The sequence below is a fragment of the Bombina bombina genome, chromosome 6, assembly GCF_027579735.1.
Source record: "Bombina bombina isolate aBomBom1 chromosome 6, aBomBom1.pri, whole genome shotgun sequence".
NCBI lineage: Eukaryota > Metazoa > Chordata > Amphibia > Anura > Bombinatoridae > Bombina > Bombina bombina.
The window spans coordinates 1069468277-1069485547 of NC_069504.1; the positions used below are offsets into that span (position 1 = coordinate 1069468277).

General features: G+C 39.6%; 1 protein-coding gene across 1 annotated transcript in view; it reads right to left on the reverse strand.

The window, feature by feature from the left end:
- LOC128662453 (aldo-keto reductase family 1 member C23-like protein) overlaps positions 1-17271 on the reverse strand; it is a 35998-nt gene that overhangs the window by 13141 nt on the left and 5586 nt on the right. The window contains exons 4-6 of the mRNA XM_053716241.1: positions 7859-7936; positions 6785-6907; positions 5913-6022 (exon numbers count right to left, since the gene is read on the reverse strand). Coding sequence (XP_053572216.1) covers positions 5913-6022; positions 6785-6907; positions 7859-7936 — 311 coding nt within the window. The remainder of the gene's footprint in view (positions 1-5912; positions 6023-6784; positions 6908-7858; positions 7937-17271) is intronic.

A 17271-nucleotide genomic window follows, 5' to 3' on the forward strand; every position in this document is an offset into this window, starting at 1 on the left:
GGGTATCCACAAAATTTAAATGAAATTCATTAATGTTAAGATAAAAGAAAAATGACCCCACTGACTGTTCATCTCCATCCCACACCAGCAAGAGGTCATCAATATAGCGACTAAAATAAATAATATGTTGCCTTATAGGGTTACTATCTGCATAGACGTGGAGCATCTCCCACCATCCCATATAGAGATTGGGGTAAGAGGGAGTGAAAACCGCCACCATCGCTGTTCCCCCGTCTCTGCAGATAGTAATTGCCTTCAAACAGAAAATAATTATGTCATAATAAAAATTCCAATGTCAAAAGCAAAAATTGTTTTACCTCTAAAGAATAATTTGAAAAATGCTCTAAAAAAAAGGATATAGCTTTTAACACCATCTGGTGTTGGATGGAGGTATACAGGGAAGATACTTCCACAGTAACTAATCTATATGTAGATTTACATTCAAATGTTTGTACTTTTTTAATACTCTTATATAGCTCATGTGACAGACCCTTCTGTCAGGACTGAAGGAGTTAATTGTGTTTAGCTAAGAAACTCATTTCTAAAGACAGAGTTGCTGGCTCCAGCTATAATCTAATTAGTGCTAAGCATTCTATTGTTTGATCACCTCCAGAGAGAAAACGCCTAAGTGATAAGAAGGGCCAAGAGTGTCTTGTGGTTGAAGTGTTTAAGTAATATAATTCTATTGTATCATGTCAAAGGGCTTGTTCCCTCCATGTAATGTACAACAGCCTTTCAACCCCCATCTGGGGGGGGGGGGGGGGTCAGACCTGCATAAATACTAGGCATAGCCTTTTAATAAATGTCATTCTGTTTTAAACCTGAAAACTGGCTGGGTTGTGAATTGCTGATTCCCTATGCAGGACATTGTTCATCTGATATTAACCTTGGTACACTGTTGGTACCGTAACAATTGGTGGCAAGCGACGGAATGAACCTTATCGCCCAGAAGAGCAACTACACAAGCCAGTAACCTCAGGAAGAGGGGGATTATTACAATACTGACTAAGATGGAAAGAGTACCAGGGACAGAAGGAACCAATGGGCCCAGCATATCAGACAGAACCCCTGAAGAAGCAAGCTTTGATCGGGCGGTTAAAATAAGACTGGCATATTATGGCCCCAACCCATCTGCGGAAATTATCGACCGGGTCATAGCAGCTGTGGAGGCCAACCTACTTCGCCAAAGCAGTGCTGCAGCAGCCCAAGTGGAAAAGAGAAAAGTAAATTTTGCAGCTTTTAAAAACTTCCTGGAAACAGAAGGAGAGATTGATGGGTTCCTTGCGGATTTTGAGAGGCAATGTGCACTACACAAGGTACCCGCAGAGGACTGGGTCACGATATTATCCGGAAAATTATCTGGCCGGGCCAGTGAGGCTTTTCGGGCCATTCCAGATGAGGAGGTTGGGGATTATAATACTGTGAAAGAGGCTCTGCTCTCCAGGTATGCGGTTACACCGGAGGCATACCGGAGGCGGTTCAGAGACACTGTTAAATTAGCTGGTGATTCCTACGTTGAGTGGGCATGTAAGGTGCACCGCACAGCAGCTCACTGGATAGCGGGGTGCCAAGCCGTATCTGGGGAAGAGGTGCTGCAGCTATTCCTGTTGGAACATTTCTTTGACAAGTTATCAGCAGGAGTTAGAGAGTGGGTTCGGGACCGTAAACCCTCCACCCTGCATGAAGCTGCTCGCCTGGCAGATGAGTATATGGATGCCCGCAAACTGGACACTGCTACCACTAAGCCCCCTGCTAGAGTGGAGTACAGACCCCCAGTCACCCCAGCAGCTGCCAGTTACCAATCCCCGGCGCACCGCTATACCACACGGCCTCCGGCCACGAACTACCCTCAGAGAGCCCGGTTCAATTCACGGGGCTACTCACAGCCTATTTGGTGCTTTGGATGTAAGCAACTAGGGCACAAAAGACCAGAGTGTCCCCTAAATGCAGCGAACCAAGCACAGTCCTGGAGAAGACCCGCCGGCGGAATTCCATGTAACTCTCAGCCTGCGGCCCGCTACGTAGAGGCGCAAGAATGCTGGAGCATCCTACATGAGGCAGACCTTGTGCAAGCTGCCCACCGGAATAACCGGCAACTGGTTAAAGTGAATGGGAAGAAGGTCAGTGGTCTACGGGATACTGGTGCTACCATGACCTTGCTTCAAAAGAACTTGGTGTCTGAGAAACAGTACACTGGAGACACTGTGGCTGTGAGGGTAGCAGGGGGCGATGTGTTCAGCCTACCTGTTGCCAGGGTACATTTGGATTGGGGAGTGGGTGCTAGACCTGTGAATGTGGGGGTCAAGAAGGACTTACCTGCTGATGTTCTTCTTGGAAATGACTTGGCTCCCCTTGTTTCTGCCTATGCTCCCATGGGTCCCGCTGATGTTAACCCTGTGACTACCCGTGCTCAGATCCATGCAGCAGAGACTGACCCCCCTGCTGCTAAGCCCCAGGACGCTGAGCTCAGTAAATCTCTATCCGCTATTGATACGTGGAAGTCCCGTTACAATGCGCTGATGAAGGAGAAGAGGAGCGCAGAGGAAAAAGCACGTTTAGAACGTGAATCTCTGCTAGACAAGCTGCACCGACAGACTGCAGAAAACACCAGCTTGAGAGTGGGACATGAAACATTAAAGACAAACTTAGCGACACTTGAGGAGAAGCTGACGCTGGCTCATAGTGAGGTGCAGCAACTCAAGGGCACCCTATGTCAGTATGAAGGGATTGTGGATACCTATAAAGAGCAGGTACAGAAAACTCGTAAAGAAGCTGATGGGATTTTGAAGGACTGTTTAGCCCTAGTCTGGGCACTGAGGAAGTTGAACCCTTCTTTGTATGGACAGGAATTCTCTCTCATAACGGGAATACAGATGGATTGTCCTGGCAAACTGACATGCCTACCACCTCCTAGTCCGGTCATCCCCAGGTTGACCCGCCAAAGGGTCAAGCCGGGTCTGCCGGAGTGTTCCACAAGGGGGGAGATATGTGACAGACCCTTCTGTCAGGACTGAAGGAGTTAATTGTGTTTAGCTAAGAAACTAATTTCTAAAGACAGAGTTGCTGGCTCCAGCTATAATCTAATTAGTGCTAAGCATTCTATTGTTTGATCACCTAACGCCTAAGTGATAAGAAGGGCCAAGAGTGTCTTGTGGTTGAAGTGTTTAAGTAATATAATTCTATTGTATCATGTCAAAGGGCTTGTTCCCTCCATGTAATGTACAACAGCCTTTCAACCCCCATCTGGGGGGGGGGGTCAGACCTGCATAAATACTAGGCATAGCCTTTTAATAAATGTCATTCTGTTTTAAACCTGAAAACTGGCTGGGTTGTGAATTGCTGATTCCCTATGCAGGACATTGTTCATCTGATATTAACCTTGGTACACTGTTGGTACCGTAACAGCTCATTAATCACCCACTAGGGGCTGTAAAAAAAAGCATCAATAAGTTCAGCAATTGGTTTTAATAGGGACCCCATGCCCGATATAATGGGCCTTCCAGGAGGGTGTACAGGATCTTTGTGCAATTTAGGCAAAAAGTTAAATATAGGAATATTAGGGGTTTGAGGTAACAATTGTTCAGACATTTTATCAGTAACTACACCAGTACAGATACCAAGTGATATTTCTATGTCTCTCAATTGCTGCAAGGCTTCAAAGATGTAATATTCTCTATCCATTAAACCACATTCCCCCCTTATCACTGGCTTTTATTACTATATCAGTATTGCCTTTTAAAGTGTCTAGTGCTTTAAATTGTACATTGGTCAAGTTGTTATTATTTTTCTTACAATGTTGTCTAGACTAAACATAATTTGAAAGATCTTTAAGTTTTTGTTCCACCGTTCTTTGAAATACATTTAAACATGTGCCCCTAGAATGTACAGAATATTTTTTTTTATTTTTTTTATCTTTCCTGTGGGTAAGTTATCATGTATTGTGTCAGTAAGATTCTCGTTTTCTTTTAACAGAAAATTAAGATCTATTATAGAACATTGTTCTTTAAAATCTAATAAATCTTTATCAAAAAAATCCTGACAGATTTCCTCATTATTTAATTCATCAGTTGCAATTTCATTACTAATATGGTTCCAAATAGACTAAAGTGTGTAGTAGGAGAAAAATGTAAGCCTAAACACAACACTTCCCTTTCGGGTTCAGTGAGTGCATATTGAGATAGATTAATCACATTTTTTAGACATATTTCCGGACCTGTGTCCGATTGGTTCTGGTATAATACCGCTTTGTCTCTGGATTTCTTTCCTTTTCTACCTCTGCTCCCCCTTCTTGTTTTTTTCTTTTTGGCTTTGCCCCTAACTGCAATTAATTTTTTGACGATAATTCTATTTCTGCCCCAGGTATATCTAATACTGAGGTACTCTATGCATTAGTAATTTCCTCAATAGAGTCATGGTCAGATGTTTCTACCTCATAATCTTTTTCTGTGAATCTTGTCTTTTTTGCCTGTTTGGATTTCTGATCCATATTACGTTTATAATTGGGCTTATTTTGACTCTGTCCCTTAGAGGAAAAGTGGGTCCATTTGTACAATCTATTGAAATCATAATCTCTTTTATCTTGTGACAATTTTAATTTCTTAAATTCCCACAATTCTTTTGAAAACTTTTTTAAAATTTAGCATCATATTCTTTAAATTGAATCTTGTTGAAAAGTCTGTAAATAATTCTGTATTGCCTTGATCTAACTGATCATTTCAAGCCTGTTTTTTTTTTTTAAAAAAACCCCATAAAAATATAAAATCTATAAGAGCAAAAGAACAGTCATTCAGAATTTTGTTCCATTTGGCAATAAATTCAATGTCCGTCACTACAAAGGAGGGGAATTTCTTTTATCCTCCAATCCCCTTGGGATACATTGATATTTTTTATACAGCAAAAAAGTCTTTATGTCCAGATCTAATTTGATATCTTATATAACTAGATCCCCCCCCCCATCAACCTCTTTTATTATAAAAAAATATGTCTGTGACGTAAATTGCAGTTTGTTTGATGATTCCTAAATGTTTAAAATTGCAAAGAAAAACTGTGAACTTTAGATTTACCTGCGGAGAACCACCCCAAAAATATGCTTAGCTAATGGGACACTAAACCCATATTTTTTCTTTCATGATTCAGATAAAGCATGCAATTTTAAGCAACTTTCTAATTTACTCCTATTATCAAATGTTCTTTGTTCTCTTGCTATCTTTATATGAAAAAGCAGAAATCTAAGTTAAGGAGCCGGGTCATTTTTGGTTTAGCACCCTGGATAGCGCTTGCTGATTGGTAGTTATATTTAAGCCACCAATCCTCAAGCGCAGGTGCTGAACCAAAAATTGGCTCCTTAGCTTACATTCTTGCTTTTCAAATAAAGGTAGCAAGAGAATAAAGAAAAATTGATAATAGGAGTAAATTAGAAAGTTGCTTAAAATTGCATGCTCTGTCCGAATCATGAAAGAAACAATTTGGGTTTAGTATCCCTTTAATTGCAATGGATTCAATGAAGCACATAAGCCTTCCATGTCATGAAACAATTTGTAGGGACACATACCAATTCCTTCCTAAGGCACAGGCAATATGCAATCTGATTGGACATACTGCCCGCTGAAAGATTTTGGAAAAAGCAACCTGATGTTGGAGGAGGACATTGAGGATAATCTAGAGGGGACCTACTGGTCAACATCTGGGTTAAAATGGCCAGACTGAGAGCTGCAATGAAGCTGTAAAATGTTCATAAAATGAATGTTTACTGTCCATTTAACAGCCATACATAGTTGTATTGTTCAAGAAAGCTTTATCACAAAGATTCATAACATTCTATGTACAAGTTTTATTTTTTATTTTTGAAGCTTACTTTTCTTATGAAAAATAAAATGACTGATGTAAATACAGCCTATAATATCGTTCTTTACCAGTTTTCATCTCTTGCAGACCCCAGTACACCATACGCCACCAGCACAATATCTTGCGATTTGCAGAACGCCAAGAGTTTGCTCTGATTCAAATAGATATGGCATTCAACCTGAGCAGAAGATAAAGATCTAACTAATGACCTCATACCAAGAGAGGGGTATTTCAGTCAGTGCAAGGACTTTTTGTTGCATGATTTGTTTTTTTTAGCAAACTGTATAAAATAAGTTCAAAAGGTAAAATAACTATGTATGATTTATGAAAACCAGTTTATAGACCTTTATGCATCACTTCTACTATGTGTTTAACCTCTTTTGCAGGGTTGATAGTCTTAAAATAACATCCACTAATGGATTACAGCATGTCATTTGTCAACTATAATATCCCTTTTACCAAAAGTTTTGTACCTTACAACTAGAAGTTTACATTTAAAGGGACATGAAACCCAAAATGTTTCTATCATGATTCAGATAGAGAATACAATTTTAAACAACTTTCCAATTTACTTCTATTATTTAATTTGCTTCCTTCTCTAGTTATCATTTGCTGAAAGGTTTATCTAGGCAAGTTCATGAGCAGCAGAGAAACAAGGTTCTAGCTGTTGATTGGTGGCTGCATTGAATGTGATTGGCTCACCCATGTGTTCAGTTAGAAACTAGTAGTGCTGCTCCTTCAACAAATGATACCAAGAGAAGGAAACAGATTTGATAATAGAAGTAAATTAGAAAGTTGTTTAAAATTGTATTCTCTATCTGAATTATGACAGAAAAATGTTGGGTTTCATGTCCCTTTAATTCTGTAAGTAAGGAGGAGCTGTCATGTTGTTTTGTCGACTCGTAAACCAGCCGTATCTGAGCATTTAAAACAAATTTACCTGGTTACAGCTTGGTTTATACTTTAGCCCAGGCTTGTTCAGTATCATCTCCAGTTGTCTGCGGTTAAAGTTAGAGACTCCTATGGACCTTACCAGCCCTGCGTCTTTACACTGCTCCATAGCCTGGGAAACAAAAGGTCTTTACCTGCTATAGGTTATACGTAGTAAAAGGACATCCAACTCAAAATGGAATAACACAGAAAAAACTGTAATTATGCACAAAGAAAAACACTTTGCAAAGGATTTAATGCTATCTGCAGCTTGAAAAAAAAAAGACAGATTTATATTTCTGTTCCAAAAAGTCCATTGCTAAGAGCCCACACCCTCCTTCCTGGCGCAATGTTTTTTTGTTGTGCGCATCAGAAAGGAGGGTGTGGAGATTATTAGCAAAGGACTTTTCACAGTTATAAATCCATCTTTATTCAAGGTGAGAATAAATACCTGACTTCCCACCTGCTGCACAATTGTAGTGAAAACGTATTGTTTACTGCCCCTTTACTCAACCTTTTTTTGTTTGTGCTCATAAAGGGACATGAAAACTACATTTTTCCTTTCATGATTCAGATGGAATAGCAATTTTAAGCAACTTTCTAATTTACTTCTATTATCAAATTTATTGTGTTCTCTGAAAAGCAGGGACGTAGCTTAGGAGCTGACCCATTACTGGAGCACTATATTGCAGCAGTTTTGCAAAAATGTTATCCATATACAAGAGCACTAGATGGCAGCACTGTTTCCTGCCATATAGTGCTCTAGACACCTAGTTATCTTTTCAACAAAGAATATCATTGGAACAAAGCAAATTTGATAACAGAAGTAAATTTGAAACTTTTATAAAATTGCATGCTCTGTCTGAATCACAAAAGATAAATGTGGGTGTTTCATATCCCTTTGACGTCTATAGTTATCTGAGGCGCCCAATACATAAAGCCTTGCACATCCAATGAGAACTGCTACTTTATCCCACAATTCTGTGTTTTATTCATTAAACCCTTCATTCTCTGTGCTGTGGAGAATAATTCCCCCTACTTATTTATAAAGTGCATTAACGTCACATGATCTAACATGACTCACCTTCCAAGTATCACACAGGTCTGTGTTATGGTAAATGAAATGTCCATTCTCATCTATGGGCAAAAGATCATCCCCTGGCTAGAAATAAAGTTTTATTATTTATTTATTTTTTATCCCTTCACAAAAAATGTCAGAAATGTTGATAAGAATGGGTTTTCTAATGATATGGCAGTGAGCAGAGCTTTCATACAATATTATGTTTTATAACTAATATGTGTCATGCATATCAATTCAATCAGTTTTCATGTGCTTCTAAGCACAGACACACAGTCATAATTTACTGCTGTCTGTGCATTTAGTTCACCAAACACGTTTACAAAATCATGTAAAAAGTATGTAACAAACTTATTCTTGATAACATTTGCTATTTAAATGCAGTTTAATATAAGTAAAAATATATATAATATAGGAAGAGTCTTCTCTTGGGTTTATCACTAAGGGCCCAATACTCTCTGGTCTGGCGATATTCTGTAAGATCCCTCTCGCCAGTGTTACAAGACCACTTGGGGGTTGTTTTAAAGGCAATTTTACCTTTGTAACTGTGTATCTCATTAAGGGGAGTGTACTAATATTCTTTATGTGAAGGAGAAACACTTTATTTACCATATTGTGCTTAGTAAAATAAGTTGATGATTTCTCTCCATGCTGACAAGTTTTTGAGAATTTTGCCCTTAGTAAGATTTTTCTAATCCAAAATTTTTATTTTCTAAAAAGATAGATAACAACTTTATTACCCATTCCTCAATTTTGCACAACCAACATTGTTATATTAATATACTTTATGACTTTTACACCTCTAAATTTCTGCCTGTCTCTTATCCACCGGAGACAGCCTCTTATCACATGCTAGTTTATGTGTGCTATAATGGTAACTTTGTTCTCACTCTCATGGAGATATTCATGAGTTAAAGGGACAGTTAACACCAGAAATGTTGTTGTTTAAAAAGATAGATAATCCCTTTATTACCCATTCCCCAGTTTTGCATAACCAACACAGTTATATTAATACACTTTTTACCTCTGTGATTACCTTGTATCTAAGCCTCTGCAAACTGCCCCCTTATTTCAGTTATTTTGACAGACTTTCATTTTAGCCAATCAGTGCTGACTCCTAGGTAACTTCACATGCGTGAGCTCAATGTTATCTATAGGATGCATAGGAACTAACACCCTCTAGTGGTGAAAAACGGTCAAAATGCATTAGCGGCAGCCTTCAAGGTCTAAGAAATGAGTATATAAGCCTATCTAGGTTTAAGTTTTCAACTAAAAATACCAAGAGAACAAAGCAAAGTTGGTGATAAAAGTAAATTTGAAATTTGTTTAAAATTGCATGCCCTATTTGAATCCTGAAAGTTTATTTTGAACATGACTGTCCCTTTAACACTGATTGGCTTAAATACAGGTTTGTAAATAGCACTGAGATAATGGGGCAGTCTGCAGAGGTTTAGATACAAGGTAATAACAGAGGTAAAAAGTATATTAATATAACAGTGTTGGTTATATAAAACTGGAGAATGGGTTAAACTTATAAATGGATTATCTATCTTTTTAAAAAATAAACATTTTGTAGTAGACAGTCCCTTCGTATAACACATTTTCTTTCCTATGGCATGGAGAGTCCACAAAACATTTTAATTCTTTTAATGGGTACTTTTCCCTGCAAGCAAGGATTGGGGCTATGCTGTGTCCATGTCAATCTCTTTAGTAAGAGTAATGGTGGCTATTAGCAGTTAGAAGACGATGAGGTGGTCTTTGCTTAAACTGCTAACATTATTGCTAATGCTAACCCTATTATAGAAAGCCAGACACCTAGATTACGAGTCTTGCGTTAGGGTTAAAAAGCAGCGTTGAGAGTTCCCAGCGCTGCTTTTTAACGCCCTCTGGTATTACGAGTCTTGCAGGTACAGGTGTACCACTCACTTTTTTGGCCAGACTCGGAAATACCGCAAATCCACTTACGTCAATTGCATATCCTCTTTTTTCAATGGGACTTGCATAGCGCCGGTATTACGAGTCTGACAAAAAGTGAGCGGTACACCCTCTCCTGTCAAGCCTGGTACCGCATTTTAAAGTCAGTAGTTAAGAGTTTTACACTACAACGCCGTAGCATAAAACTCTTAACTAAAGTGCTAAAAAGTACACTAACACCCATAAACTATCTATTAACCCCTAAACCAAGCCCCCCACATTGCAAACACTAAAATACATTTTTTAACCCCTAATCTGCTGAACCGGACATCGCCGCCACTATAATAAACATATTAACCCCTAAACCGCCGCACTCCCGCATCACAAACACTATTTAAATATTATTAACCCCTAATCTGCCGGCCCTAACATCGCCGACACCTACCTACATTTATTAACCCCTAATCTGCCGCCCCCAACGTCGCCGCCACTATATTAAATGTATTAACCCCTAAATCTAAGTCTAACCCTAACCCCCCCTAACAAATATAATTACAATAAATCTAAATAAAATTACTACAATTCACAAAATTATTCCTATTTAAAACTAAATACTTACCTATAAAATAAACCATAAACTAGCTACAATATAACTAATAGTTACATTGTAGCTAACTTAGGGTTTATTTTTATTTTACAGGCAACTTTGTATTTATTTTAACTAGGTACAATAGTTATTAAATAGTTATTAACTATTTAATAACTACCTAGTTAAGACAAATTTACCTGTAAAATAAAACCTAACCTAAGTTACAATTACACCTAACACTACACTATAATTAAATGAATTACCTAAACTAAATACAATTAATTACAATTTAAAAAAATTATCTAAAGTACAAACCCCCCCCACTAAATTACAGAAAATAATAAAATAATTACAAGATTTTTAAACTAATTACACCTACTCTAATCCCCCTAACAAAATAAAAAAGCCCCCCAAAATAAAAAAAAGCCCTACCCTACACTAAATTACAAATAGCCCTTAAAAGAACCTTTTGCGGGGCATTGCCCCAAAGTAATCAGCTCTTTTACCTGTAAAAAAAAAGTACAATTCCACCCCCCAACATTAAAACCCACCACCCACACAACCAATCCTACTCTAAAACCCACCCAATCCCCCCTTAAAAAAACCTAACACTAACCCCTTGAAGATCACCCTACCGTGAGACGTCTTCACCCAACCAGGCAGAAGTGGTCCTCCAGACGGGCAGAAGTATTCATCCAAGCCGGGCAGAAGAGGTCCTTCAGACGGGCAGAAGTCTTCATCCAGACGGCATCTTCTATCTTCATCAATCCAACGCGGAGCGGCTCCATCTTCCAGACATCCGACACAGAGCATCCTCTTCATCCGGAGTCTTCTTCAACAATGACGGTTCCTTTAAGTGACGTCATCCAAGATGGCGTCCCTTCAATTCCGATTGGCTGATAGAATTCTATCAGCCAATTGGAATTAAGGTAGGAAAAATCCTATTGGCTGATGCAATCAGCCAATAGGATTGAGCTCGCATTCTATTGGTTGATTGGAACAGCCAATAGAATGCGAGCTCAATCCTATTGGCTGATTGCATCAGCCAATAGGATTTTTCCTACCTTAATTCCGATTGGCTGATAGAATTCTATCAGCCAATCGGAATTGAAGGGACACCATCTTGGCTGACGTCACTTAAAGGAACCGTCATTGTTAAAGAAGACTCCGGATGAAGAGGATGCTCCACGTCGGATGTCTTGAAGATGGAGCCGCTCCGCGCCGGAAGGATGAAGAAAGAAAATGCCGTCTGGATGAAGACTTCTGCCCTTTTATTTTGTTAGGGGGATTGGAGTAGGTGTAATTAGTTTAAAAATCTTGTAATTATTTTATTATTTTCTGTAATTTAGGGGGGGGGGTTTCGTACTCAAGATAATTTTTTTAAATTGTACCTAGTTAAAATAAATAAAAGTTGCCTGTAAAATAAAAATAAACCTTAAGATAGCTACAATGTAACTATTAGTTATATTGTAGCTTGTTTAGGCTTTATTTTATAGGTAAGTATTTAGTTTTAAATAGGAATTATTTAAGTAATTTTATTTAGATTTATTGTAATTTTTTTAAGTTAGAGGGTGTTAGGGTTAGGGTTAGACTTAGGTTTAGGGGTTAATAACTTTATTATAGTGGTGGCGACGTTGTGGGCGGCAGATTAGGGGTTAATAAATGTAGTTAGGTTGCGGCGACATTGTGGGTGGCAGATTAGGGGTTAATAAATATAATGTAGGGTTTGGCGATGTTGGGGGGAGCAGATTACGGGTTCATAAGTATAATTTAGGTGGCGGCGGTGTCCGGAGCGGCAAATTAGGGGTTAATAAGTATAATGTAGGTGTCGGCGATGTCAGGGCGGCAGATTAGGGGTTAATAAGTGTAAGATTAGGGGTGTTCAGACTCGGGGTTCATGTTAGGGTGTTAGGTGTAGACATAAATGTATTTTCCCCATAGGAATCAATGGGGCTGCGTTAGGAGCTGAAAGCTGCTTTTTTGCAGGTGTTAGTTTTTTTTTCAGCCGGCTCTCCCCCATTGATTCCTATGGGGAAATAGTGCACAAGCTGTTCCGGTAACAAGGAGGTGTATTTTGCTAACGGGTGTGTCTGGTTTTCGGTGCTAGTGGCATAGCAACTTCTGGAGGGGTAAGACCTCAGCAGAGCTGAGGGTTTTAGGTGCTTTTTTTATTTTGCATCATATAAATAAACTTAATTTGGAACTAATACCCAATTATGATTTATTACATTTATTTATTCATTTGAAAAATGCTTATTGTGTTTGAAGGCTAAGATAATTCCTCCTGTACAGTTTTGTTCAAAAATTTAAAGATAAGATGTCTCTCCCTGAGTCAACTGTCTCTCAGGATAGTGTTATCCTAGCAACGCCTCAGCTTTCCCCTCAAGCTTCCCAAGCTTCACATACAGTGCCCTGCGGCTCCTCTTAACCTTCTGGGGGTGTTTGTTTACCTGGGGATTTTGCTGTGCAGATTACTTTTGCTGTTTCTGCAGCTTTATCAGCTTTTCCAAAGGTTTCTGGTAAGCGTAAGAGGGAATCTAAACAAATTGATATTAGTAAGGCTGTTTCTGCTAAGGCTGGGTTAGCCAGTTTGTCTCAATTATCTGATGAGGATGATTCTTCAGTGGCTTCTGAGGGGGAATTGTTAGATTCTGATACTGTAGTGACCAATTCTGCAGATTCAGAGGAGATTAATTTCAGATTTAAGTTAGAACACCTTCGAGTTCTTTTGAATAAGGTTCTTGATACTTTGGAAGAATACGATGCATCTGTTAGCTTAATAGGGTATATGATGTACCCTCATCTGTGGAAGTATTTCCAGTTCCAGACCGTATGGCAGATATTATAACTCAGGAATGTGATAAACCAGGGATTTCTTTTTTCCCCGTCCCCTGTTTTTAAAGAGATGTTTCCTGTTGCTAACGCTAGTCGTGATTCGTGGAGCACGGTGCCCAAGCTAAAGGAAGATATGTCTACTCTAGCTAAGAGAACTACTATTCTTATTGTAGATAGTTGTTTTTTCAAGGATCCCATGGATAAAAAGCTTGAGGCTTTTTTGAAGAAGATGTACATTCATCAGTGATTACAATGGCAACCTGTTGCTACTATTGCTACAGTTGCGGGGCAGCATCTTATTGGTGCGATGATTTATCTAATCTTATCCTAGAAGAGACTTCTATAGGGGAGGTCCAAGACAGGATCAAGGCTCTCAAGCTAGCCAATACCCTTATTTGTGATGCCAACATGCAAGTTCTTAGGTTGGGTGCTAAGATTTCTGGTTTGACTGTTTTAGCTCGCAGAGCTCTCTGGTTAAAATCTTGGTCTGCAGATGTTACACCCAAGTCCAAGCTTTTATCTCTGCCTTATAAGGGTAAAACCTTGTTTGGACCAGGTCTGGCAGAAATTATTTCTGACATTACAGGTGGAAAGGGTTTGTTCCTACCTCAGGATAAAAAGAATAGACCTAAGGGTCGCCAAAATTCTAATTTTTGTTCCTTTCGTAACTTTAAGGTACAGAAGTCTTCCTTTTTCTCTTCCAAATAGGATAAATCCAAGTCTTCTTGGAGGTCCAGTCAGCCTTGGAATAGGGGGAAGCAAGCTAAGAAGCATTCTGTTGATTCTAAATTAACATGAAGGGGTCAACCCCGATCCTGTAGTGGATCAAGTGGGGGGCATGCTTTCTTTTTTTCAGAAGGCTTTGATACGTGATGTTCCAGATCCTCAAGGTTATCCGTAAACCAGATAAAGATAGAGGTCTTCTTAGACTGCGTAAAGGACCTATCATCCATGGTAGTGATTGTTCCAGTTCTTCTAGATGAACAGGGTCTAGGATTCTATTCAAATCTTTTTGTAGTTCCCAAGAAGGAGGGCACTTTTCGTCCCATTCTGAACCTAAAGTGTCTCAATCAATTCCCCAGGATTCCATCTTTCAAGTTGTAGACAATCCGTTATATTCTTCCTTTGGTCCAAAAGGGTCAGTTCATGATGACCATAGATCTGAAGGACGAGTATCTTCATGGTCCTATTCACAGGGATCATTTCAAGTATCTAAGGTTTGCCTTCCAGGACAAACATTTCCAGTTTGTTGTCCTTTCTTTTGGCCTTGCTACAGCTCCCAGATTTTTTACAAACGTTCTGGGGGCTCTTCTGGCAGTAGTGAGGTCCCAGGGTATAGCTGTGGCGCCTTATCTAAACGACATGCTAGTTCAAGCGCAATCTTTTCATCTAGCAAGATCTCATACTGAGATGTTGTTGTCTATTCTACAGGTGGAAATTAAATCTGGGAAAGAGTTCCCTTATTCCAGATACAAGGGTGTGTTTCTTAGAAACAATCATAGATTCCCTGTCCATGAAGATTTTTCTGACGGATGTCAGAAAATCCAAACATCATGTTTCTTGTCTGTCTCTCCAGTCTGCTATCCGTCCATCTGTGACTCAATGCATGCAGGTGATTGGACTGATGGTTGCCTCCATGGAAATCATTCCTTTTGCTTGTTCCATCTGAGACCTCTGCAGCTATGCATGCTCAGTCAATAGAATGGGGACCACTTAGCTCTCTCGCAGAAGATACATTTGGATTCCCCAACAACAGTCTTTCTCTCATAATGGGTTTCACAGGACCATCTGTCTCAGGACACATGATTCCTGAGGCCTTCCTGGGTGATTGTGACCACGGACGCCAGCCTGTTAGGCTGGGGAGCAGTTTGGTGTTTCTTAAAGGCACAGGGTCTGTGGACTCCAGAGGAGTCGTCTCTTCCAATAAACATCTTGGAGTTGAGGGCAATTTTCTATGCTTTAATAGCTTGGCCTCAACTAGCTTTGGTCCTATTTATCAGATTTCAGTCGGACAACATCACCTCGGTGGCCTACATCATTTACCAGGAAGGAACACGGAGTTCCTTGGCAATGAAGGAGGTTTCTCCAGTGGGAGGAGTCTCACGAATGCCATCTCTCTGCCATCCACATACCAGGGGTGAACAACTGGAAGGCGGATTTTCTAAGCAGGCAGACTTCTCATCCCGGAGAGTGGGTTCTCCACCCAGAGGTTTTCACAATGATAACTCTCAGGTGGGGGTTTCAGAGTTGGATCTGATGGCGTCTCATCAAAACGCCAGGGTTCCAAAGTACAGTTCAATTTCAAGAGATCCTCAAGCCGTTCTGGTAGATGCTCTACCAGTTCCTTGAAGCTTTAGTCTTGAAGCTTCCATGAGTAATTGCTCGCATCAAACAGGAGAGAGCTTCTGTGATTCTAATAGCTCCTGCATGGCCTCGCAGGATCTGGTGATGATGTAATCTCTTCCGCCATGGAGGTTACATTTCAAGAAGGAACTTCTACTTCAGGGTACCTTTCTTCATCCAAATCTGGTTTCTCTGAAGCTGACTTGGAGATTGAACGTCTAAGTTTGGCTAGATGTGGCTTCTCTGAGAAAGTCATAGATACTATGCTTCAGGCTCGTAAACTGGTTACTCGCAGAAATTACCATAGGGTATGGTGTAAATACCTTCATTGGTGGGATTCAAAAGGTTTTTCTTGAAACAAAGTAAGGGTTCTTTAAATTTTGGTTTTTCTTCAGGAGGGCCTGGAGATGGGGTTGTCAGTACTTTGAAGGGTCAGATTTCTGCTCTGTCTATTCTTCTGCATAAATGTCTGGCAGTTCTGCCAGATGTTCAGTCTTTTGTTCAGGCCTTGGTCAGAATCAGGCCTGTGTTTAAATATTAATAAATATTAATATAAATATTATTCTTAGAGTTTTGCTGCAGGCTCTGTTTGAGCCGATGCATTCTGTTAATATTAAATTACTATCTTGGAAGGTTTTGTTTCTTCTTGCTATTTCTTCTGCTTGTAGAGTTTCCAAACTTTCAGCTCTGCAGTGTGATTCCCCTTACCTTATTTTTCTTGCTGATAAGGTGGTCTTACGTACTAAGCTGGGGTTTCTCCCTAAGGTAGTGTCGGATCGCAATATTAATCAGGAAATTGTTGTTCCTTCTTTTTGTCCTAACACTTCTTCCCAAAAGGAACGTCTTTTGCATAACTTGAATGTTGTGCGAGCTCTTAAATTTTACCTTCAAGCAACTAAAGATTTTTGGCAGACTTCTGCCCTGATTATTGTTTTCTCTGGTAAGCGTAGGGGTCAGAAGGTCCCTTCCACCACTCTTTCTCTCTGGTTTAGAAGTATTATTCATTTAGCTTATGAGACAGCTGGACAGCAGCCTCCTGAGAGAATTACGGCTCATTCCACTAGATCTGTTTCCTCTTCATGGGCTTTCAAAAAGGATCTTCTGTGGAGCAAATCTGTAAGGCAGCCACTTGGTCCTCAATACATACTTTTCACAAATTTTACAAATTTGATACTTTTGCCTCAGCTGAGGCTTCTTTTCAGAGCAGGGTTCTTCAAGTGGTGGTGCCTTCAGTTTAGGTCCACCTGTCTTGTTCTCCCTCCCTATTCATTCTGTGTCCTCTACTTGGGTATTGGTTCCCACTAGAAATTAGAATGTTTCATGGACTCTCCATGCCATAGGAAAGAAAACAAAATGTATGCTTACCTGATAAATTTATTTATTTCCAGGCATGGAGACTCCACGGCCCACCCTTATTCAAATTAAGACGGCATTATTTTTGTCTAGTCTTCAGGCACCCCTTGTGTTATTTTCTTTTTCCGTTTCCCTTCGGCTGAATAACTGGGGGTTATGGGTAAGGGAAGTGATATTTAACAGCTCTGCTAGAGTGCTCTTTGCTTCCTCCTGCTGGCCAGAAGTAAATATCCCACTAGTAATTAGAATGTTTTGTGGACAATACATGCCGTAAATAAATACATTTATCAGGTAAGCATACATTTTGTGTTTTATTATTTTTTTAGCCTTCATTCTTCAATCAATATCAAATGGCACTAGTAAGTGAATATGCTAATAAATTAGG